We start from the raw sequence: 25,683 nt of genomic DNA on the forward strand, positions 1-25,683 counted from the left end.
TGGATAAACACTCCTGTTGTTTGTTTGAATCACAGAGAAGAAGGATCCCTCAGTAACAGCATTGCTGTTAATCATTATTAACAGGATGGTGGCGTTGGTTGTGGTAACACATGTTCAGTATTGATTCACTCTAATGTTGACAATGTACACAGTTATGAAACATAAACCAATAGAAGTAAAAAGATAAGATCACACCAGTATCATATAAAAAAGACTACATAGTGCTATAAAATTCTTAAAGCCACGGCCGGTCCTGTCCCTTCCTCTGTTTGCTGAGGTGTGTCTTTTACCGCCTGTCTCTGGTCCATATGCCCTGGTCCTGAACCACCTCCTGCAGCAAGTCAATAAAGATGTATTCATTATCCAGCAGCAGGTTGTCATCACTGGGAGAGCCTCCACTAGGGGGATCACCACTACGTTCTCTTCTCTCCCTGCTGCGACTCTTTGGCACCCCCTTTGGGTTGAATTTGCCTCTACTCTGGGAGCTCTGTCTGAAGAAAACTGTGGGGTTTCTTGAGGTTTGTTCTCCAATTCTTCAGGCTTTTCTGGAGCAGGAAGGATCCGGGTCTGGGTAGGGACCTCAGTGGACATGAGTAGCATTGACCAAGCTTGACAAGGACACACTTGACTCAATTGAGGGTTCAGCATTGTCCAGTTGGACTAAATCATGATCTGGAGAGATTGTTTCAGAGCCCGGTCTACTCTTGAACTCCTCACCAGTCTCACCCCTGTCCTCTTCTGGGGGTGAAGATTCCATAACAATGGGTGATGGTGAAGATTCTAGGACACTGACAGTAGTGTTGCCATTTCACCTTCGACCTCTTGGTCAGGATCAGGTGATTGGTTGTCTGCTTTGACTTCGATCTCTTGGTCAGGGTCGGGGTCGTCTGATTGGTTTTCTGTTTCACCTCTTGAACAGGGTCACGATCAGCTGAGAGATTCCCTGTTTCATCTTCATCCATCGATTGGTTCTCTCTTTCATATTTGACCTCTTGGACAGGGTCAGGTTTAGGGTCAGTGAAGAGACTCAGCCCCCTCTGTGTGGCGTTGTGGACCTGCCACTGAACCAAGATGGGGGAGACCTTCACTATGGCCTTCTTTGACCTTTGTGGTGGTCAGGGTTAGGTTTGGCAGAGTCAGGGGCAATAGTCAGATAAGGTATGATCTCGGTATCCTCAGAAGCCTGGGTTGTATTTCTGCTGCCATTTTGTAGATTCTAAGTCCTTTCATCATCACTTTCCTGTTCCTGACTCGCTTCATCAGTAAGATCATCTTTTCCTGTCAGGTTTCTATCTCCCACCTGGACTCATTACATCCTGGCTCTTTGCTGCTCTACCTCTGACGTCTTCATATATTCGTACAGGTTTTCTCCATCAGTCTCCACCCTGTGTAGATCTCTATCAGTCTTCACCCTGTGTAGTTCTCCATCAGTCTCCATTCTGTGTAGTTCTCTATCAGTCTCCACCATGTGTAGTTCACCATCCTGTGTAGTTCATCCATCCTGTGTAGTTCTCCATCCTGTGTAGTTTTCTATCAGTCTCCATCCTGTGTAGTTCTCCATCCTGTGTAGTTTTCTATCAGTCTCCACCCTGTGTAGTTCTCCACCAGCCTCCACCCTGTGTAGTTCTCCACCAGTCTCCACCCTGTGTAGTTCTCCACCCTGTGTAGTTTTCCACCAGCCTCCACCCTGTGTAGTTCTCCACCAGCCTCCACCCTGTGTAGTTCTCCACCCTGTGTAGTTTTCCACCAGCCTCCACCCTGTGTAGTTCTCCACCAGCCTCCACCCTGTGTAGTTCTCCACCAGCCTCCACCCTGTGTAGTTCTCCACCCTGTGTAGTTCTCCACCAGCCTCCACCCTGTGTAGTTCTCCACCAGCCTCCACCCTGTGTAGTTCTCCACCAGTCTCCACCCTGTGTAGTTCTCCACCCTGTGTAGTTCTCCACCAGCCTCCACCCTGTGTAGTTCTCCACCAGCCTCTACCCTGTGTAGTTCTCCACCAGCCTCCACCCTGTGTAGTTCTCCACCCTGTGTAGTTCTCCACCAGCCTCCACCCTGTGTAGTTCTCCACCCTGTGTAGTTCTCCACCAGCCTCCACCCTGTGTAGTTCTCCACCAGCCTCCACCCTGTGTAGTTCTCCACCAGCCTCCACCCTGTGTAGTTCTCCACCAGCCTCCACCCTGTGTAGTTCTCCACCAGCCTCTACCCTGTGTAGTTCTCCACCAGCCTCCACCCTGTGTAGTTCTCCACCCTGTGTAGTTCTCTATCGGTCTCCACCCTGTGAATATGTATATGTAAAAATAAATCAAACTTATTTATATATGTATTCAGACCCTTTGCTATGAGATTCAAAATTTAGCTGTTTCCATTGATCATCCTTGATATGTTTCTACAACTTAATTGGAGTCCAATTCATGTTGATTGGACATGACTTGGAAAGGCACACACCTGTCTACATGAGGTCCCACAGTTGACAGTGCATGTCAGAGCAAAAACCAAGCCGTGAGGTCGAAGGAATTGTCCATAGGGCTCAGAGACAGGATTGTGTTGTGGAAAAGATCTGGTGAAGGGCACCAAAACATTTCTTCAGCATTGAAGGTCCCCAAGAACACAGTGACCTCCATCATTCTTAAATGGAAGAAGTTTGGAACAACCAAGACTCTTCCTAGAGCTGGCCACCTGGCCAAACTGAGCAATCGGGGGAGAAGGGCCTTGGTCAGGCAGGTGACCAAGAACCCGATGGCCACTGACAGAGCTCCAGAGTTCCTCTGTGGAGATGGGAGAACCATCTCTGCAGCACTCCACCAATCAGGCCATTATGGTAGAGTGGCCAGACAGAAGCCACTCCTCAGTAAAAGGTACATGACAGCCCGCTTGAAGTTTGCCAAAAAGGCGCCTAAAGGACTCAGACCCTGAGAAAAAAGATTCTCTGGTCTGATGAAATCAAGATTGAACTATTTGGCCTGAATGCCAAGTGTCACATCTGGAGGAAACATTGCATCATCCCTTCGGTGAAGCATGGTGGTGGCAGAATCATGCTGTGGGGATGTTTTACAGTGGCAGGGACTGGGAGACAAGTCAGAACTGTGAAAAGAACTGTGCAGCGACGCTCCCCATCCAACCGGACAGAGCTTGAGAGGATCTGCAGGGACGAATGGGAGGATTGTGTGTAGATTGATGATCAGAAATAATAATTTTATCAATTTTACAATAAGGCTGTAACCTAGTAAAATGAGGAAAAAGTCAAATATGTGAATACAGGTTTTTAGAAATGTATTATGAATAAAAAACATATCACATTTACATAAGTATTCAGACCCTTTACTTTTTTGTTTTGGTACCCTTACCCAGATCTGTGCCTCGACACAATCTTGTCTCCGAGCTCTGCGGACAATTCCTTTGACCTCATGGCTTGGTTTTTGCTCTGACATGCACTGTCAACTGTAAGAACTTATATAGACAGGTGTGTGCCTTTCCAAATCATGTCCAATCAATTGTATTTACCACAGGTGAACTCCAATCAAGTTGGAGAAACATCTCAAGGATGATCAATGGAAACAGGATGCACCTGAGCTAAATTTCAAGTCTCATCGCAAAGGGTCTGAATACTTATGTAAATAGAAATAGGTAGAATACTCACTATTCACGATGATCTACCTCAGAATGTAGCCTTGCATGACAGACTCCTATGTCCTTCTAGAACATGTAGTATTTACACAGAACTGAGGAGTACTTATACCACAGATGTGGACAGAAAGCTGAGCGTTTGACAATATGTGCTGTTCTGTGAATACATGACACTCAGAGAGCGACTTCAAGAGAATGAACTGCCCGTTGCCATGGTATGTGTATGCATGACTGCAACAGTTTACCATGGTTATGAGTGCTGCATGCCATTGAGGCATGGCTGGGAAATCACCATTGTTCCAGTTGAGTGGTGGAGGGAGAGACAGTTCACACTAGGGAGGCCTGGAGGATAGCAGCACATCCACCAACTCCCTTGTAGTGACGTGATCTGGGTTGAAATTCATTATATTCAGTCTTTTTGGCCCAGCCCCGGTGGAACAAGTTTGGAACACCTAAATGATTTAAGTGAAACGTGCCTTCAATAATCCCTAGGTAACTGGTGTGGGGTGAAAAAAAGGCATGCAAAACTATACTTTGAATATGCTAGTGTCTCTGAATAGACGAGAACATACACATGTACAGTACCAGTCAAAAGTTTGGATACATCTACTCATTCAAGGGGTTTTCTTTAGAATATTAGTGAAGACATCAAAACTATGAAATAACAAATATGGAAACATGTAGTAACCAAAGACATGTTAAACAAATCAAAATATATTTTATATTCTTCAAAGTAGCCACCCTTTGCACACTCTTGGCATTCTCTCAACCAGCTTCATGAGGAATTATTTTCCAACAGTCTTGAAGAATTTCCCACATATGGTGAGCACTTGCTGGCTGCTTTTCCTTCGCTCTGCAGTCCAACTCATCCCAAACCATCTCAATTGGGTTGAGGTCAGGTGATTGTGGAGGCCAGGTCATCTAATGCAGCACTCAATCACTCTCCTTCTTGGTCAAATAGCCCTTACACAGCCTGGAGGTGTGTTTTGGGTTATTGTCCTGATGAAAAACAAATGATAGTCCCACTAAGCGTAAACCAGATGGGATGGTGTATCGCTTCAGAATGCTGTGGTAGCCATGCTTGTTAAGTGTGCCTTGAATTCTAAAGAAATCAATGAGTGTTACCAGCAAAGCACCCCCACGCTTCACTGTGGGAACCACAAATGCAGAGATCATCCACGTACCTACTCTGCGTCTCAGAAAGACATGGCGGTTGGAATCAAAAATCCCAAATTTGGACTCAGACCAAAGGACAGATTTTCACCGGTCTAATGTCCATTGCCCGTGTTTTTAGGCCAAAGCAAGTCTCTTCTTATTGGTGTCCTTCTTGGTTTCTTTCCAGCAAATCAAGCATGAAGGCCTGATTCACCCAGTCTCCTCTGAACAGTTGATGTTGAGAGGTGTCTTATTTTTAACCTTTATTTAACTAGGCAAGTGTTAAGAACAAATTCTTGTTACTTGAACTCTGTAAAGCATTTATTTGGGCTGCAATCTAAGGTGCAGTTAACTCTAATGAACTTCTCCTCTGCAGCAGTTAAAACTGGGTCTTCCTTTCCTGTGGCAGTCCTCATGAGACAGTTTCATCATAGCGCTTTTTTTTTTTTTTTTTTTAAATCGACTGCACTTGAAGAAACTTTAAAAGTTCTGGAAATTTTCCACATTGACTGACCTTCATGCCTTGGCCATCTTCGGTATACCAACCCTACCTTGTCACAACTCAACTGATTGTCTCAAACGCATTAAGGAAAGAAATTCCACAAATTAACAAGGCACACCTGTTAACTGATATGGATTCCAGGTGACTACCTCATGAAGCTGGTTGAGAGAATGCAAAGTGTGTGCAAAGCTGTCAAGACAAAAGGGTGGCTACTTAGAATATTCTCAAATATATTTTGATTTGTTTAACACTTTTAGCTTCCATGTGTTATTTCATAGTTTTGATAACTTCACTATTATTCTACAATGTAGAAAATAGTAAAAATAAAGAAAAACCCTGGAATGAGTAGGTGCATCCAAACTTTTCACTGGTGCGGAACTAACAAACTGTTGGTGATGTAGGCTGAAACGTGTACAGAAAGTAAAATGTGAAAAGACAAATGAGAACAAAAGATTGAAATGAGTTTTAATAACTTTAAAAATTTATTCAGTTTCAGTGCTTCCATTTAAAAATAAATAGATGGTATGATCTCAAAGAAATAGTCAAATGAACAGGGATGGGAAGTACACACACAAATAGTGATTAATGACAATATAATATTTTAGTAGACAAAAACACTAACATACAAAAGATCTATAAAAAATAAATCAAATGCAGAACATTTTAATCAAGTACTCTATATAGTTTTGGAGACGGCAGTATTAGTAAAGGAAGGACCCATTCTTAAATCTTAGTGTTTGGTTTCAGTTCAGGAAAGGTTTCTCAGTTTGGAGTGCACAGGAGTTCAGTTATGAAAAATATACCATCTTCCTTCTGCAATACATTTTGAATGCCCTTTTAAAGTTGAATTCCACTTTCTGTAATCAGTGAGTAAAGTGCACGTGCAACACTTAGTTGTTCTTGAGGCCAACATACGGTATCTAATAATAAGCACTTGGACAGAGAGAAAAAAATAAAATGGTGGCAGTGTTTGTTGACACCTTTCAGGAATGTTCTTTAATGTCGGTAGGTAAATAACTAGACCACAGTCCCACAGAGTGACCCATTATGAATATATTAAATACTGTCATTCAAACCGGTTACAGCAGAACACACACACACACACTCTTCAGAACAAGAGCTTGCAGCTCTCTGGGGGAGGGGAGAAAAGCTGGCTTAGCAGGGTTGGGGTCAATTTCATCAATTCAGGAAGTAAACAAAAATACAAATTTCATTTTACCTACTGAACTGATTGAATTGAAATGGAATTAATTTACCCCACCCATGGTGGGTAGCCGATCACTCATGTGGTAGAAGGGAGGGGGTACATTGCATGATAAAAGCCTTTGAAACATGATGAGTGGAGTGCACCTTAATACAGGAAGTAGTGCCTAGTGGAGAGAAATGACTAGCTCTAGCTATACGCCATACCGATTCATGTAATGTTAAGATGAAAAACACATCAGCGCCGATTACTGTATAACCAACCAGTTTTCCATTAAAAAAAATAACAAAAACGTACAAAATAAGCATCATGACATCTTCGAAGAGTACCAAAGCCTATTGTTCCCTGCACGTCTTTACCCCCTCGTATTAAAGGCCTAAAGGAGACTAGATGAGTAGTTTAAAAACAATCGTCACCATTCTACATCCCAGATAGACAGTGCTACGACGGGCTGCACTGCGCAAGTTTAGAAGAGTTTGAATAAATAGACAGTTGATAGTAGCAGTATGATGCTTGTAGAAGGCCAGTGGATGGTCTGGGAGCCCAGTAACAAACAGGAGACAGTTCAGAGCAGCACATTGGACAGAGTGAACGGGAGAGGCAAAGTTGGCGATGCTTGTCTGGTAGCTAGTTATACTGGAGATTGATTTGTTGCAGAATACTGGTCCTAGAAGTCCTAAAAGAATGTAAACTGGTCATCTCAGGTCAGATTTTGAAGTGGAGATTGAGAACCACCTATCCCCTCCAACAAGAGAGGAGGATGGGGGGTTGAATGGGTCATAGTGTGAGAGAACCCCCCCACCCACTCAAATGGACTCAAACAAGAGAGGGAAGCCGTAGCGTATTTTGCTGTAGCGGAGCTCAACCATTTCAGTGCCAAACCAATAAATACTTCAAGTAAAAAGACATCCACCACATGAAAAAATGACACATGCTTCTCTTAGTCTTTAGAAAAACAGAACCGAATGAATCCATCAACGAACAACCTGAACAGAACACATGGAGATCCCGACAGATGACAATGTCACTGGCAGGCCACCAGTACATGTATCCATTGATACATGCCCCCACAGTGTCAACTGAAGGATCCACGTGTCTGGCCATCCTTGATAGAGGGGGAGTTTCATTGACTGTGGACGTCAATGCAGTCTATCCAGCAGAGCATGGTGGAATGGACCCTAGGAGGGGTTCCCCAGGGTGAGTTCCAGGGGCCTCCCCAGATTATTTCCCGCACTTCTTTGGCACAGTGGTTCTTTTGGCCTGCCACAGGTGGTTGTGGATGGTGATGGCGTCTATGCTAACCGACACTGTCTTGGCAGGGATGACAGTGAACTGCTTGCGGTCCGAGCTGTACTTGTAAAGCTTGTCGATCATCTTCTTGCTAATGCTCTTGGGGCCCGTGCCGGTCAGCTTGAGGATCTCCTCCGTGTCTGGGAAGTAGGAGTAGACCCCCCGGAACTGGCAGCCCCCATCCCTGAACAGGATCATCAGGTGGTGTGCATCTACTCTCTCCAGCTCCTGGGATCAGACAGAGGAAGGAGGAGGAGTCAGAGGAGGAGTGTTAGCACTGGTTCTGGAGTGCTTGGTAATAGCATTTAACAGCACAACTTGCGGAATAGACACCAGCTGGAATGAGATTTTAACCAATCAGCATTCAGGATTAGAACCACCTGTTTTATAATAGTAAGATGATAATTCACCTCTAGAAGGGTGTTCTTCTGGGGTTCGTTGACTTTGCCAGCGAGGCAGCAATGGGAGATGGCATTGAAGATGATTGGCTTGTTGGACTTGGAACTGGGCTCCCTGAACAGCTTGGGACCTGAGGACAGTGGAAAGACAGGTCTTAACATTAGATGTTGACATACACGGAGACACGAGGAGAAAGTGAGCAGCACAATGGTTTAATGGGAACATTATAGAGGCGTGTAATAGCTTGATATGCTAAAGGTGGTGACTTGTACTGACCAGTGTATTCTGCCATGGAGGTGATGGAAGACGCAGTGGAACCGTTGTCCCAGTCTCTCTCAGTGTTCCGACTGGCGTTCCGACTCAGGCCTGGGAAGGACTCCACAGACTCACCCCTGGCAACGGACAGCAGAGAAAACAAGAGGTTTTGAAATGTCAAACACACAAAAACTCACAACCACCCACACATTTGGGTTACTTACCGTTGGGAGCCTGGCCCTCCAGAGTTGACGCCGTCTGCATCGGTGGTGGCAGCGGAGGCCAGGGACAGACTAGAGCCGGACTGGACACTGCTCAGGTTGTCAGCTACAGAGAACCAAAACAGAGACGCTATCTTAGTGTAGCTAACTCTTCCCATTACGCTACTATCGACACACACACAAATGCATGACCGCAATATCGGCAATATTGTCTCAATGATAATTGAGATGAATAAAATGTGGCCTAGATGAAGGAGAACCAGTGTCAGCAGGGTTTTTCCTCCAGCCCAGCTGGATCAGATATGTTAGTACAGCAGTGGTGTAAAAGTCCCTCTGGGACACCAGTTAGACACCCCTGGACTAGAAAGTTGTTTCTTACGTGTGGAAGAAGAGCCTTTGGAGGAGAAGGTGTCGCTAGAGATCTCCTCTCTGCTGAACGCAGACTTGGGTCTGTGAGTCTGGTGACTGGGTTTCTTGGGCTTGGTCTTGGCAGTCTTGGGCTTGGCGGGGCTGCCCAGGCCCTGTTCCTCCATCAGCTCCTGCTGCTTCCTCCTCAGATACTGCTCCTTGATGAGCTCCCTACGGGCCTTCTCCTCCTCCTTCCTCATCCGGTCCTCCTCCGCCTTCCGCCTAGGGGGAGACAAACCACAGGCTCAACTGCTGCATTTGAATAGACGGAGTCACAATGTATTTAAAATGCATCTCAAGTGTCAACCCACTTTAGAAGATCCTGTGTTAGACTTTTCTCTAACGCAGGGCAGAAGAGGAATGCGTTGCTCTTGTCTGCGTTTTCAATTGGTCAATATTCAAGGTAAATAGAACAGATACACTAATGTTCCAAACATGTGACTATTGTGGAAGGGTTGTGGTGGTGTTGCTGTTACGGTAGTGCTTGGACATGGTCTTATCCTACCTGAACAGTAGGTCTTGTCTAACAGACAGTTTTGATTTGGTTGTAGAGGCAATGTTTGTTACCTGGCCTCCTCCCGTTTTTGTTCCGTCTCAGCCTCCAGCTGCATTTTTCGTAGCCGGGCCTCCTCAGTCTTCTTCTGCTGCCTTATTAGAAAAGCTGCTCTCTTCTTAGCCAGTTCATCCTCTGCCTTCTGTTCATCCTGCAGCACAAAAAGTAACACTTGATCAATACTGGTATCAATTTCCTCAATTCAATACAACTTACAACTTAATACAACAATACAACTTAATTTATGCCAAACGATTGCCTGCTGTGTATCCTCCCCTCGTCTCCTGCCCTTTCGATTTTTTCAGTAATGGAGAATTTCATACTATTCCTTTCAAGACAATTTTGTACAACTATAAAAACAATGTCATTTCTTGCCCTGTCCTGTTTGCGGTCTTTGAATTTGGTGCTTTTCATGTTATAATCAATAGACCTTCACCCAGACATAAAATGACTGAAGTAGAACACATCTTGTCTATATATACACACACAGAATGTAAAAAGACTACATTTCAAATGTACCTTGAAGAAGAATCCCAGGCCAGACTTCTGTTCCCCTTCCTCCCCATCCATGGTGCTGTCCTGCCCCCCGTCTCCCTCCATTTCTTCTGGGTCCTTCAGGTCTGACAGGTCCACCTCGATCAGGGGGGCTTTGGTCCTCGACACCTCCTCCGAGGGGATGTTCTCCTTCCCCGAGCCGTCGGAGGAGTTCAGCTCCCCCTCCCTCAGGGTACTGGACAGGCACGGCTCAAAGGACACTTCTGGGGTGACGACCACTGGGTCGATACGGGCCGCTGTGCGTAGGTTAGCCTCATCGTGGAGCCTGAAGGTGGCACTACGTCCAGGCTTGTCCTGCCCACTGATTGTCTCTCCACCTGCGGAGGGGGTTCTGGAGCTGATGTCGGGGTGGTCTGCTCTGGGAGACCTGCCCCCAGGAAACTGCCTCAGGTGAGGCAGGGTCTCCAGGCTGTGGGAGGGGGTGATAGCCCTGCTTGATGCCAGGCCCGGCCTGCCGGGCTCTTTGGCCAGCTTCAGCTCTGAGGGCTTGGTCCTGGGGCCACGGGCCGAACTCAGCTTGGGGGGTTTCCTGGATGGAGCGGTGCCGGTGGTTGGTGTGCCGCTGCCCAAATCCACAAAGTGGACGGCAGGTCGGGTCTTGGGTTCAGATCCGCTGGTCTTCTCGTTGACTGAGCAGGGAGACGGGACCCTGGGAGGGGACTGGACGTTCTGTTTCATCAGCAGCTCCTGCTGGAGGGAAAGCTGCATCATCTGCTGCTGGATGCTGCCGATGGCGTCATTCAGCATCTCAATGGAGTGGTTACACTCATCCAGGTCCAGCTCTTCATCCAGCAGCAGACCCGGACTACAGCTGCCCTTCTTATCCACTGTCTCTAAGGCATCTGGGACCGGCGAGGTGGCAGACTCAGTCTCTTTGGCCCCTCTCAGAAAGTCCACGCAAGAGTCATCTTTTGAGCCTCCCCCTTTGACCCCATTGAGTTCTTCTTTGCAGTAGTCTGTTTTGAGCGGGTGGGGCAGGGTGTCGCTCTTACCCTTCTTGACGATGTGCAGAAAGGCAGCCTTACCAAGCTTCTGTCTCTGCCTGGCTGACAGCATCTCCATCTTCTTCTTCTGGTGCTCGATGGCCTTCCTCTTCTCCTCTAGCTGCATGTGAAGCTGAACCAGCTCAGAAGCCAGCATGTTGGTCCCCCCGTCTCCCCGCCCCCCTTGGGGCATGGAGGGGCTCTGGTCCATCTTCAGCCTCCGGGAGGTGGGCAGGGGCCCGCTGCACTCAGAGCCATCCGGGGTGGTCCTTTGGGAGCTGGAGGCACTGGTTCGCAGGTCCTGGTTGCTGCCAAAGCGCTGCTGGGCCTTGCGCTCAGCGAAGCTGGTCATGCGTACACTTCCGCTGGCTAGGCTGCTGGCCTGGGAGTGGGTGCTGAGACAGGGGCTCGAGCGACCGCTACTACAATCATCCCCTTTGTCCTTGTCCCTCTTTTCTTTCACCTTCAGATCCTCCATAAGCTTGGCGGACTCCTCCTCCTCATCAAATGTCTTCCTGGGCCTGGTTGGGTCCTTGGTGGTGAGGGCTTCATCAAGGTCTTCATCATGAGCCTCATCCAGGTCTGGCTCCTGCCAAGGCTTCTGGTCTTCGCTGTCAGAGTGGAGGTAGAAGCCACCTGCTGGAACTCTGGAGTCAGGGTCCACACTGCTTGTGACCATGGGATTGAAGGCCCCCTGTCCCTGGAGTGGCCCAGCCAGTGAGGTCTCAGTAGATAAGTCAAACTCCCCACTAGATGCAGGAGTGTAGGTCCGGTTTAGGCTGGTGGGAGTTTTCCTCCTGGCCGACGCCACAAGTTCAGGTCCCCCTTCTACTCTCCGGATAGAACCCCCTCCCCGCGATCGACCCACCTCCCCGCTCTCCTCCTCCTTGTTCAGGTATACAGACTTCTCTTTAGCCGATTTCAACACAGCAGGCATCAGAGGTTCTAAATAAGAAGAATCGTTGGGCTCGGCCCCAGCAGTTTGCTGCGCCGCCTCTCCCTGACTGGGAAGAGAGGCTGACGCGTCTGTCCTCATCACGGCCACAAGCGCCTCCTCCATATTGACGTTTCCCAGAAGGCCGTGACCGTTGACTCGGCGGGGGGCGGGAACCTGGTGTTTGGGGGTGAGGTTGGCTACGTTAGAGGCCAGACTATCTTTACTGATGGAGCGGGCCAGACTCACACTGTCACCAGAGGCAATGTCAGCATCGCTGTCAGTGGCTGAGATGCCAAATGTGTACGGGTTGAGCGTAGACGTCGGCCTAGAGAAAGAGGGGAAGAAGTGAGATGCACAACATTGGACATCAAGAAGAAAAGGGTTTGTTTTAATTACAAAATGACCAAATCTCTGAAACATGCATTGATTGTAAAACATTTCAGAGCAAGAAGGGAAGTCAGTGTTATTGTCATAGTACACCTCTGTCTCCTGTCAGACCAAGCCTGCACTGAGCCTCGTGGATGTTTGTTCTCCAAGGAGTTGGAGCGGTTTCTGAGGCCTAGATACACAGACAACATAGATCACACAGCTACCTACAATGCAGAACAGAAAAGCCATCTCTTGAAATATGAGCTGTAATAATATTCCACTATAATAAAAACTACACAGCCATCAGAAAGGGCTAAATGTAACTTGTATAAAATTATGGATAGTTTTTAGTAGTCTTTTATAGTAAATGATAACTGTGGTGTTGTGTGGTGCCCTCACCTGGTCCGTCCTCTGCCTGCTGCTGTCTCTGCCTTAGGGGGAGGAGTGGGTGGGAGAGGCTGAAGGCTTCCCCAGGACCTCCCTTGTTACTGAAAATAATTAAAACGGCACAAGCCACTTAGATTACCTACCAAGTCCACAATAATCTTTTAGCAGTACCGTAGCAGTCAACATTCACGATCCATCTTTGCAGGATATCTCTAAGCAGCAGATCAAATTCCAATTCCATCTTTGCAGGATATCTCTAAGCAGCAGATCAAATTCCAATTCCATCTTTGCAGGAGATATTTTATCCAGGCTGTGTGAATGCATTCAATAGGTCTTAATATATTATTTCTTGGCAAATGTTAATTCATTCAGACGGTCTTAAGTACCAACACAGTTTTAGGGATTAGCTCCTCTTACACCTTTAGTAAAGCAGATTAACCCCACATTCTCTACAACATTATCGGTCTCGTATTCTCACAGGGAATCACCGGAGATTTTATTGCTTGCATTTTTAAGAATCATAAGAAGTGCGAACTAAGCAACAAACATCTAGTCTTTTCTCCATAACCACAGACCTTACAGGCAAACAACCAGTCAGTTGACATTATGACCTTTGCCCATCTGACCTACTGTCCCTTTAATCCAATCAGCTACTCTTTGACCATCCCTCTGAACAACCAGCACATGATAAGCAATGGTCTCTGAAATGGTGGTGGTATTACAAAGCTATCAATGTATTTGTTTTCAACAAGGCTGGATGTACTGTGAAACATCAATTCATTAACATTGATAAACACAGTGTAGGACAAAGCAAAGGTAGAAAGTGGTGGGCTGGAAGCCAAGAGGTGAGAGAACTGAGTATCAACACTAGCATATAAAAAAAGATCTCTTCATCCCTGTCTAGCTAACTAGGAGAGAAATAAACAGGTTGATGAAATGACAAGGGTGGGTGGACAGAGAGGAAGGAGAAACTTACAGAGGGTCAGAGCCTTCAGCAGCGTACAGGGAGTACCTGCCATCAGGGCTGCTCTGGGCAGAAACAGACAGCGAGGCCTCTGGGATGCCAGGGGTAACCTGAAAGCTGCGCTTGGTGGCGTTGGAGATGGGCACTGAGGGGCGGGCACTCTTCGGCTGAGCCATGGCTCGGGCTGTTGTGAGAGAAGTGGATAGGTGTCAATCAAAACAGAGGTGGGTAACAGGTGGAGAATTTGATAATGTACTTAATGTATAATGTACTTAAACTGATCATCCTACCGATCCTCGACTTCGGCGATGTCGTTTACAAAATAGCTTCCAACACTTTACTCAACAAATTGAATGCAGTCTATCACAGTGCCATCCGTTTTGTCACCAAAGCCCCATATACTACCCACCACTGCGACCTGTACACACTCGTTGGCTGGCCCTCGCTTCATACTCGTCGCCAAACCCACTGGCTCCAGGTCATCTACAAGTCTTTGATAGGTAAAGCCCCACCTTATCTCAGCTCACTGGTCACCATAGCAGCACCCACCCGTAGCACGCGCTCCAGCAGGTATATCTGGTCACCCCCAAAGCCAATTCCTCCTTTGGCCGCCTTTCCTTCCAGTTCTCTGCTGCCAATGACTGGAACGAACTGCAAAAATCACTGAAGCTGGAGACACATATCTCCCTCACTAGCTTTAAGCACCAGCTGTCAGGGCCTCCCGGGTTCTGTCGCAGCCGGCCGCGACCGGGAGGTCCGTGGGGCGACGCACAATTGGCATAGCGTCGTCCGGGGTAGGGAGGGTTTGGCCGGTAGGGATATCCTTGTCTCAACGCGCTCCAGCGACTCCTGTGGCGGGCCGGGCGCAGTGCGCGCCAGCCAAGGGGGCCAGGTACACGGTGTTTCCTCCGACACATTGGTGCGGCTGGCTTCCGGGTTGGAGGCGCGCTGTGTTAAGAAGCAGTACGGCTGGTTGGGTTGTGCTTCGGAGGACGCATGGCTTTCGACCTTCGTCTCTCCCGAGCCCGTACGGGAGTTGTAGCGATGAGACAAGGTAGTAATTACTAGCGATTGGATACCACGAAAAATTGGGGAGAAAAATGGGATAAAAAATAAATAAATAAAATTAAAAAAGCACCAGCTGTCAGAGCAGCTCACCGATCACTGCACCTGTACATAGCCCATCTGTAAATAGCCCATCCAACTACCTCATCCCCATACTGTATTAATTTATCTTGCCCCTTTGCACCCCAGTATCTCTACTTGCACATTCATCTTCTGCACATCTATCACTCCAGAGTTTAATTGGTATATTGTAATTACTTTGCCACCATGGACTATTTATTGCCTTACCGCCCTTATCTTACCTCATTTGCAGACATTGTATATATACTTTTTCTACTGCATGTTTGTTTATTTCATGTGTAACTGTGTTGTTGTATGTGTCGAACTGCTTTGCTTCATCTTGGCCAGGTCGCAGTTGTAAATGAGAACTGCGTATTTTAACTTCTGGTCAAGTTCATCCAAAATCAATTATATTATGATCAGCTAAATCTAAACACTATATATTAGACTATTGACATTGCATGGGGCTCATTTACACATTTGCATTGAAATGTCATTGGAAGAAATGAAAATAAAGACACTCCAGGTGAACCACATGTTCTATAAGGAAGAAGTCCTAAAGTACTCCTTTTCCCTGTCCTGCAGGTTCAACAGATGTGTTGATCCATCCCATTCAGACCACAACACACCCATAGAGATGATCCTCACCATCTCTCAACTCCTCCGTCCTGGGTTGGACAAACTCTGGCTTGACGGTCTCAAACCACCAGAAGAGCTCAGCGATGAACACCATCACATTGTGCTGAGTAGTGAAAACAAGAACCACGTTAGAGAAACTCAACTACAATGACATACAACATGTTACCAAAACCATCAATGAATCAAGTGCTGCCTTAGAAACACAGAAAAAATAAATTCTCAAAGTTAGTGACAGGGGGAAAAAAAAACACAGCTACAGTGACAGGGGAAAAAAAAACCACAGCTACAGTGACAGGGGGAAAAAAACCCACAGCTACAGTGACAGGGGGAAAAAAACCCACAGCTACAGTGACAGGGGGAAAAAAAACCACAGCTACAGTGACAGGGGGAAAAAAAACCACAGCTACAGTGACAGGGGGAAAAAAAACCACAGCTACAGTGACAGGGGAAAAAAAAAACACACAGCTACAGTGACAGGGAAAAAAAAAAAACACAGCTACAGTGACAGGGGAAAAAAAAAAACACAGCTACAGTGACAGGGGAAAAAAAAAACACAGCTACAGTGACAGGGGGGAAAAAAAACCACAGCTACAGTGACAGGGGGAAAAAAACCCACAGCTACAGTGACAGGGGGAAAAAAACCCACAGCTACAGTGACAGGGGGAAAAAAAACCACAGCTACAGTGACAGGGGGAAAAAAAACCACAGCTACAGTGACAGGGGGAAAAAACCCCACAGCTACAGTGACAGAGGGAAAAAAAAACCACAGCTACAGTGACAGGGGGAAAAAAAACCCACAGCTACAGTGACAGGGGGAAAAAAAAAACACAGCTACAGTGACAGGGGGAAAAAAAAAACACAGCTACAGTGACAGGGGGAAAAAAACCCACAGCTACAGTGACAGGGGGAAAAAAACCCACAGCTACAGTGACAGGGGGAAAAAAAACCACAGCTACAGTGACAGGGGGAAAAAAACCCACAGCTACAGTGACAGGGGGAAAAAACCCCACAGCTACAGTGACAGGGGGAAAAAAAACCACAGCTACAGTGACAGGGGGAAAAAAAAAACACAGCTACAGTGACAGGGGGAAAAAAAAACACAGCTACAGTGACAGGGGGAAAAAAAACCACAGCTACAGTGACAGGGGGAAAAAAAAACCACAGCTACAGTGACAGGGGGAAAAAAAACCACAGCTACAGTGACAGGGGGAAAAAAAAACCACAGCTACAGTGACAGGGGAAAAAAAAAAACACAGCTACAGTGACAGGGGGAAGAAAAAACACAGCTACAGTGACAGGGGGAAAAAAACCACAGCTACAGTGACAGGGGGAAAAAAACCACAGCTAGTGACAGGGGGAAAAAACCACAGCTACAGTGACAGGGGGAAAAAACCACAGCTACAGTGACAGGGGGAAAAAACCACAGCTACAGTGACAGGGGGAAAAAACCACAGCTACAGTGACAGGGGGAAAAAACCACAGCTACAGTGACAGGGGGAAAAAACCACAGCTACAGTGACAGGGGGAAAAAAACACAGCTACAGTGACAGGGGGAAAAAACCACAGCTACAGTGACAGGGGGAAAAAACCACAGCTACAGTGACAGGGGGAAAAAACCACAGCTACAGTGACATGGGGAAAAAACCACAGCTACAGTGACAGGGGGAAAAAAAAACACAGCTACAGTGACAGGGGGAAAAAAAAACACAGCTACAGTGACAGGGGGGAAAAAAAAAACACAGCTACAGTGACAGGGGGGAAAACCACAGCTACAGTGACAGGGGGAAAAAACCACAGCTACAGTGACAGGGGGAAAAAAAAACACAGCTACAGTGACAGGGGGAAAAAAAACCCACAGCTACAGTGACAGGGGGAAAAAAAAAACACAGCTACAGTGACAGGGGGAAAAAAAAAACACAGCTACAGTGACAGGGGGAAAAAAACCCACAGCTACAGTGACAGGGGGAAAAAAACCCACAGCTACAGTGACAGGGGGAAAAAAAACCACAGCTACAGTGACAGGGGGAAAAAAAACCACAGCTACAGTGACAGGGGGAAAAAAACCCACAGCTACAGTGACAGGGGGAAAAAAAACCACAGCTACAGTGACAGGGGGAAAAAAAAAACACAGCTACAGTGACAGGGGGAAAAAAAAACACAGCTACAGTGACAGGGGGAAAAAAAACCACAGCTACAGTGACAGGGGGAAAAAAAAACCACAGCTACAGTGACAGGGGGAAAAAAAAACCACAGCTACAGTGACAGGGGGAAAAAAAACCACAGCTACAGTGACAGGGGGAAAAAAAAACCACAGCTACAGTGACAGGGGAAAAAAAAAAACACAGCTACAGTGACAGGGGGAAAAAAACCCACAGCTACAGTGACAGGGGGAAAAAAAACCACAGCTACAGTGACAGGGGGAAAAAAAAAACACAGCTACAGTGACAGGGGGAAAAAAAAACACAGCTACAGTGACAGGGGGAAAAAAAACCACAGCTACAGTGACAGGGGGAAAAAAAAACCACAGCTACAGTGACAGGGGGAAAAAAAACCACAGCTACAGTGACAGGGGGAAAAAAAAACCACAGCTACAGTGACAGGGGAAAAAAAAAAACACAGCTACAGTGACAGGGGGAAGAAAAAACACAGCTACAGTGACAGGGGGAAAAAAACCACAGCTACAGTGACAGGGGGAAAAAAACCACAGCTAGTGACAGGGGGAAAAAACCACAGCTACAGTGACAGGGGGAAAAAACCACAGCTACAGTGACAGGGGGAAAAAACCACAGCTACAGTGACAGGGGGAAAAAACCACAGCTACAGTGACAGGGGGAAAAAACCACAGCTACAGTGACAGGGGGAAAAAACCACAGCTACAGTGACAGGGGGAAAAAACCACAGCTACAGTGACAGGGGGAAAAAACCACAGCTACAGTGACAGGGGGAAAAAACCACAGCTACAGTGACAGGGGGAAAAAACCACAGCTACAGTGACATGGGGAAAAAACCACAGCTACAGTGACAGGGGGAAAAAAAAACACAGCTACAGTGACAGGGGGAAAAAAAAACACAGCTACAGTGACAGGGGGGAAAAAAAAAACACAGCTACAGTGACAGGGGGGAAAACCACAGCTACAGTGACAGGGGGAAAAAACCACAGCTACAGTGACAGGGGGAAAAAAAAACACAGCTACAGTGACAGGGGGAAAACAGTGAAAACCAGCTACAGTGACAAATACCAAAGGACTTATTTACCTTGAGAACCAGTGGAGAATAAAGCATGTCTTCCATGGTTAGGTAGAAGCTCTTGTTGAGATATTCATTTGAGAACTGCTTGAGCAGCTGGATGTTGTATAGACTGTCAGCTATGGAGGTCACCTCCTTCAGACAGATATCTGATAGACAGAGGTCAAAAAGGTCAGGATGGAGCTCATTGACCTGGTGTTTAGAAATGTCACATGCAACCCTCCTTGGCAGTCAGGGCACAACACAGATTTAATGTCTAATGTCCACAACATAGATCTGGAGTAGAGCTAAATAGGCCATTTCAATTACGAAACAGATTAAAGACATGATTTTACTGATTGTTTGAGGTCAGACAAATTTGAGATTCCTGACCAATCAGGGAGATAATAGGATAGATTTAACATCTAATGAAACCCCAGGTTGTTGAGGACAGATGTCGTCCCATGATGTACCGTGGAGCTTCATGTGGTCGGGGCAGTAATAGTGGACCACGGTGAGGAGGGCGGCGCCGTCACACACGTCCCTCATCAGATCCTCCAGCAGGGGGAAGAAGGGCAGCTGGCGGCCCAAGGCATGCTCCCTGCGGTACCTCACCTGACCACCAGGGGGAGGGAGAGAGTCAGAGGGGAATACAAAGAGATAAGGCTGGTTTATTTGGCTCCAATCCAGAGGAGAATGACAGGCCCCTCTCACTTAAGCTACTAAATTCAAGGCCGACCACAGTACCGCAGACATTGTTTGCAGAAAATGATCCCCTATTACAATGATGGAGAAAATGGCAATCTGTGGACAATCTTCATGTAAATAAATACAAATTTTCGAAGACAATCATGGTACCAATAACTGCTTCTATTACACCAGATGTCTTTGAACAGATTATAAAAATCGCACACACAAGAAGTTAAGGATAATTGAGATGCTAATTGCAGCCTGCAGTACCCCGGTCAGACTTCAACTTGAAATATTCAATGAGGGGGCAGCACTGAGCTAGCCAGCAAAGTCACTTCCTGGAGTAGCTCAAACCGCGAACACATGTTATGTCCACAAAAATCTCCAATATGATACGCCATCTTAACAGACTTCCTTGGCTTCAAATGCGCTATCGTGTCTTCACATATGTATGAATGGTGTCACGTGATCCATGGCTTTATTCAGTCATATACACAGTCATGGCCTACATCCTATAGCCTAGTGCTTATTCAGTGGAAGGCCATGTTTAGAAGGATGAAAATGTCATGACTAGAGCAGACATGATGCCCTGGTGAAAAACACAGATTCATTTCTGTTCTAGATAATGAACTTCTATCTGAATTAATTCAGTGGCATTCCCTGAATAAGCCCCTGTCTGTGTTTAGGTGGGTGGAGATGAGTGGGGTGGTCCTTTATAGCAGGGATTCACAAACGTTTTGGGGCCAGAGACCCCTTTTGTGATGGCAAGTTCATTAGGGACCCCCTCATAATCAGAACACAACTCGAGTCAGATAAAAATACAAGAGTTGTACTATGTCTCGGGCCCTGGGAAGGAACATTTTAAACCCCTTGGCATCAGAGAGAAAACTTTGCAGTTTTCAAGCTACATTAATATCCTGTAATTCTACACATTTTGCCACGAGGGAGAGAGAACGTAGCCATTTTAAAACTTAAATTACAGTGCATTTATGAAAAAAAAAGGGCTGGGGTGGGGAATACAAGTATTGAGTTGAAAAATGTACAATTGGTGAAGTTCTGTTGATACCAATATCCCTGTGAGCCTCCCAGGACCATGTTGTAAGGTTAAGAAAATGAATATTGTTCGTATACAATTTCACTGTTTAACACCTGCTAAACTTATTCCACGGATTACTTGAACAAAAATGTGTTTCATCTGTTAGATTTTTTTTGGGGGGTGGGGGATCTGGCCACGGACCCCCTGCAGACCCCACTTTGAGAACCCCTGCTTTATAGAGCGGTGATATGGAGCCATGGTTGGCCTGACACCCACCGACCCCTCTCTGGGAATACTGTGTCACTGTCAGCATAGTCAAACCAGGCCACTGGCACAGAGGGAGGAACACATGGGAATCACTGGCCCACTTCTGCTGGCTAACAGTGTTGTGGAACCCTCCCTGAGTTAGCCTATTGAGTTCATCACTGCTGTACTCTACTAGCCAGGCCAGTACGGTACTTATGGCTCCAACTGAACCATACTAAACATTTACTGCAACAATTAACCATGTTACTACACGCACTGTCTGCAATCGGACTACACATTTTTAGGGCAACTACGATAATGGGGGGACCAGGGTTCAATTCCCATGGGGGGACCAGGATGAATATGTATGAACTTTCCAATTTGTAAGTCACTCTGGATAAGAGCGTCTGCTAAATGACGTAAATGTAAATGTAAATATAACACACCTCGAATACTATTCTGACAACATTATGCTAATTCTACACAGATAACTAACTACCATAATACAAAACACTTACAGTTGAAGTCGGAAGTTTACATACACTTAGGTTATAGTCATTAAAACTAATTTGTCAACCACTCCACAAATTTCTTGTTAACAAACTATAGTTTTGGCAAGTCGGTTAGGACATCTACTTTGTGCATGACTCACATTTTTTCAACAATTGTTTACAGGCAGATTATTTCACTGTATCACAATTCCAGTGGGTCAGAAGTTTACATACACTAAGTTGACTGTGCCTTTAAACAGCTTGGAAAATTCCAGAAAATTATGTCATGGCTTTAGAAGCTTCTGATAGGCTAATTGACATAATTTGAGTCAATTGGAGGTGTACCTGTGGATGTATTTCAAGGCCTACCGTCAAACTCAGTGCCTCTTGATTTTCCCATGATGTCAAGCGAAAAGAAATCAGCCAAGGCCTTTAGAAAAAAACATTTTAGACCTCCACAAGTCTGGTTCATCCTTGGGAGCAATTTCCAAACACATGAAGGTACCACGTTCATCAGTACATACAATAGTACGCATGTATAAACACCATGGGACCACGCAGCAATCATACCGCTCAGGAAGGAGACGCGTTCTGTCTCCTAGAGATGAACGTACTTTGGTGCGAAAAGTGCAAATCAATGCCAGAACAACAGCAAAGGACCTTGTGAAGATGCTGGAGGAAACGGGTACAAAAGTATCTATATCCACAGTAAAACGAGACCTATAATCGACATTGTCTGAAAGGCCGCTCAGCAAGGAAGATGCCACTGCTCCAAAACCGCCATAAAAAAGCCAGACTACAGTTTGCAACTGCATATGGGGACAAAGATCGTACTTTTTGGAGAAATGTCCTCTGGTCTGATGAAACAAAAATAGAACTGTAATGACCATCGTTATGTTTGGAGGAAAAAGGGGGCGGCTTGCAAGCCAAAGAACACCATCCCAACCGTGAAGCACGGGGGTGGCAGCATCATGTTGTGGGGGTGCTTTGCTGCAGGAGGGACTGGTGCACTTCACAAAATAGATGGCATCATGAAGAAGGAAAATGATGTGGATATATTGAAGCAACATCTCAAGACATCAGTCAGGAAGTTAAAACTTGGTCACAAATGGGTCTTCCAAATGGACAATGACCCCAAACATACTTCCAAAGTTGTGGCAAAATGGTTTAAGGACAACAAAGTCAAGGTATTGGAGTGGCCATCACAAAGCCCTGACCTCAGTCCCATAGAGAATTGGTAGGCAGAACTGAAAAAGCATGTGCAAGGATCCTACAAACCTGACTCAGTTACACCAGCTCTGTCAGAAAGAATAGTCCAAAATTCACCCAATTAATTGTGGGAAGGTTGTGGAAGGGTACCCAAAACGTTTGACCCAAGTTAAACAATTTAAAGGCAATGCTACCAAATACTAATTGAGTTTATATAAACTTCTGACCCACTGGGAATGTGATGAAAGAAATAAAAGCTGAAAGAAAGTGGTGATCCTAACTGACCTAAGACAGGGACTTTTTACTAGGATTAAATGTCAGGAATTGTGAAAAACTGAGTTTAAATGTATTTGGCTCAGGTGTATGTAAACTTCCAACTTCAACTGTATCTCAAATACTATTCTGACACCATTATGCTAATTCTGTAAGGGTAACTGGAGAACAACTAGACAACCAGGACTAAAGGTTTCCCATCCACCCTACAGAAGGGAGAGAAGAAGTGAGAGGTCTACAGAGGATAAGGACTACTGGAACTGTACCACTATGGAGGGCTCCAGCTCCTCTGGCTCCAGCATGCATTGGGCCAAGGCGTGCATGAAATCAGACTGAGACACACACAGACAGCAGAGAGTAAGAATGAGACCTTGGGCAAGTAGAAAGACACCATGAGAGGCCAGGGAGAGACCACATGGGCATAGCAGACAGACAGCATAGGAGGGGTGGGCATGACAGAGTTTGCGGGCAGGGGTGGCAATGGCGCCAACATCTCAGCACAAGGAAAGCAGGGGCTGAGAAATGTATTCACAGCTCTCTCGCTCTCACCCAGACATATCTTCACACACTGTCACTCTCTCAGACAAACACACCATCTATCATGATTGCACATAGTCTGCAGGGGCTTGAAATGAAAAGGTCCAAAATGTATTTCAGCAAATTACCAAAACCACTGGACAACAACATTGTGACATTCTTAACAAAGATACCAGCCTTCTCCCACTGGCTGGCTGACTCACTGGCTACAAGCAGCACAGAATGGGCTTGGATGAGCCACGATGGTGTGGTGTGCACATCGACACAGAACTATGCGTGCAAGAGGGAGGGGGGATTACTAGCAGCCAACTTACAGGTACTAGTTTCCAATACCATTTGGAGGGAGACTATCCAAGTAGCAGGGAAGGGGGGTGGGGGGGCAGACAAGAAGAATAGGAGCAAAAAGGTCAATAGGTCAGAGGTCACAGACAGGATTGGATCTGCTTCCGGGTTAAGGGTTAGGAGAAAAAGTTCAATCAGGATTCAACCCCAACTGGCAGGAAATAAAGAGCTCTGTAGACTTGGACCACGTCTCTGTTGAAAAGGATGTCATCTCCATGAGACTAATCTGAATAAATACAAATAAATAGGCTTTTAAACTTCAATTATTCTTGCAATGTGTCCTGGAGGCATGGACTGCAGTCCAGAGACTTGATGCATCGAGAGAAGCAATCACCCGTAAGGATGCATCAAAATATCTCCATGGGGGCCATTTTGGCTCTAGCGCTTCAGTTTCCTTGTTCTCTCTCTATGGGAGTGCCATGAGATCTGTGGGGCTCCAGCCTTACCTTCTGGTGACTGGGAGACTCCAGCGGGTGCTGCTTGACCTTCAGCTCTCTCTCTGTGATCTCCCTCATCTTCAGGTTCACCTGGAACAAAAGCAACATTCACTCAGTTCTTTAGAGCTCTATTTTCTGAATGTCTCAGGCTCATGATCGATGTAGGCTGCTGACAGACAACTGTATGTTACGGAGTCTGCAAGAAAGAGTTTGTGTTCCCACCATACCTTGTTGATCCAGAAGACCATGGCGTCCTCCAGGTCAAAGGGCAGCTCCTTGGAGGCGCTAAAGGTGGAGAAGCGTTTGACGCAGGCCACCACCTTCTCTATGCTGATCATCTCCACAGTGTAGGCCATCATTAGGGCATCGATCATGGGCATGTGGGCACTCTGGAGGGAGGATGAGAGGGCACAGATTAGGTCAGGAAAACAAATGCTGTAAAGGTAGGTCATCGTGGGGGCATACAGTAGGTCTAGTTCAGTATAGAAAACACCAGGGTATTGCTCAAGCATGGCTATGTTGTTACTGTGTGGTGGCAGGCCGAGCCAGAACAACAATCCCGTTATGGCAAAAATCAGGGCATTGACTATGGGCACAGGACACCGAGAGGAGAGATGGGAAAGAACAGGTCACAAGACAAACACGATTTACAGTTGAACATTAGGGCATCGATCATGGGCATGTGGGCATTGTGGATGGGTGGGTTGAGACAGAATTTAAAATAAAAAAAATAAAATAGGGAACATGAGGACATGATGCCCACAGAACAGTATAATTAAGGGATGACTGGACAATCCTCAGGGTATAAAACAAGGACGCAGCTAGAAATAAAGTGCCATGTCGGCTTTGTATCCTCGTCTCCTGACCGTCTGACCTCACTGATGTACTACAGATGATCCTTATCCAATAGAAAGACTCAGGGAGGAACCCCCCCTCACCATGACATTAGAGATCACTTCAGTCTCTATCTGTCTAATCAATCAGCCTTAATACCTCACACAGGGGGACAGAGGTGACCTAACACACAGATAATGATCTCAACCACGGTTTGGGAAAAAGACTGTTGCATCATGCATCATTATCTGTGTAGTAGGTCACCTCTGTCCCCCTGTGTGAGGTATTAAGGCTGAATACAGGCGGTTGACATCAACAATCCTTATAGAACATTAAACAAAAGTAATGAAATAAAGAGATTCCGCAATCCAAAGAAAGGATAGGCGGGAGGCTAGACAGCCTGCCATGCCGCTTTGTGGACAATTACTCCCACTGTTAGGGCGGGGAGACAAGTATCTCGTCAGTATATCCATAGTCTTAGGCAGGAGTATCATTCCCTGAAATGTGACCTATGAATCTAGGTGTGCAGTTAACACACAGTACACCTTAGCCTAGCCAGTTAGAGCATGCCTGACCCGAAACACACTGCTGAGAACAAGAACACACACACAGACGGCTTCCAGCACTAATCCTACTGAGGGAAATGGAGGACAGATCCTGATTAGCTCACAATAGGAAAGGAGAACAGCTATTCAGAGCCCTCAGTGATAGGCCCCAACGATGTTACACAAGCATTACTTAACACTCAGCCTCAGATCCCTACTAATGAGACATAAGCAACACACACACCACT

At 46.2% G+C, this 25,683-nt stretch overlaps 1 protein-coding gene across 2 annotated transcripts in view; it reads right to left on the minus strand.

Moving 5' to 3' along the window:
• Nucleotides 1–5,740: 5,740 nt before the first annotated feature.
• The window catches only part of LOC129826685 (calmodulin-regulated spectrin-associated protein 1-B-like), a 34,210-nt gene continuing 14,267 nt past the window's right edge, over nt 5,741–25,683 (minus strand). The window contains exons 4-19 of one of the 2 annotated variants that reach the window (XM_055887686.1): nt 24,284–24,445; nt 24,066–24,146; nt 23,592–23,624; nt 19,269–19,410; nt 18,826–18,965; nt 15,580–15,673; nt 13,819–13,990; nt 12,855–12,943; nt 12,567–12,645; nt 10,131–12,411; nt 9,626–9,762; nt 9,030–9,280; nt 8,654–8,756; nt 8,451–8,566; nt 8,186–8,304; nt 5,741–8,003 (exon numbers count right to left, since the gene is read on the minus strand). In XM_055887686.1, the coding sequence (XP_055743661.1) occupies nt 7,707–8,003; nt 8,186–8,304; nt 8,451–8,566; nt 8,654–8,756; nt 9,030–9,280; nt 9,626–9,762; nt 10,131–12,411; nt 12,567–12,645; nt 12,855–12,943; nt 13,819–13,990; nt 15,580–15,673; nt 18,826–18,965; nt 19,269–19,410; nt 23,592–23,624; nt 24,066–24,146; nt 24,284–24,445 (4,296 nt within the window). In that variant the 3' untranslated portion in view covers nt 5,741–7,706. The remainder of the gene's footprint in view (nt 8,004–8,185; nt 8,305–8,450; nt 8,567–8,653; nt 8,757–9,029; nt 9,281–9,625; nt 9,763–10,130; nt 12,412–12,566; nt 12,646–12,854; nt 12,944–13,818; nt 13,991–15,579; nt 15,674–18,825; nt 18,966–19,268; nt 19,411–23,591; nt 23,625–24,065; nt 24,147–24,283; nt 24,446–25,683) is intronic. The other variant, XM_055887687.1, reaches the window with a different exon arrangement.

Source organism: Salvelinus fontinalis, chromosome 28 (genome assembly GCF_029448725.1).
Source record: "Salvelinus fontinalis isolate EN_2023a chromosome 28, ASM2944872v1, whole genome shotgun sequence".
In the NCBI taxonomy this organism is placed as follows: domain Eukaryota; kingdom Metazoa; phylum Chordata; class Actinopteri; order Salmoniformes; family Salmonidae; genus Salvelinus; species Salvelinus fontinalis.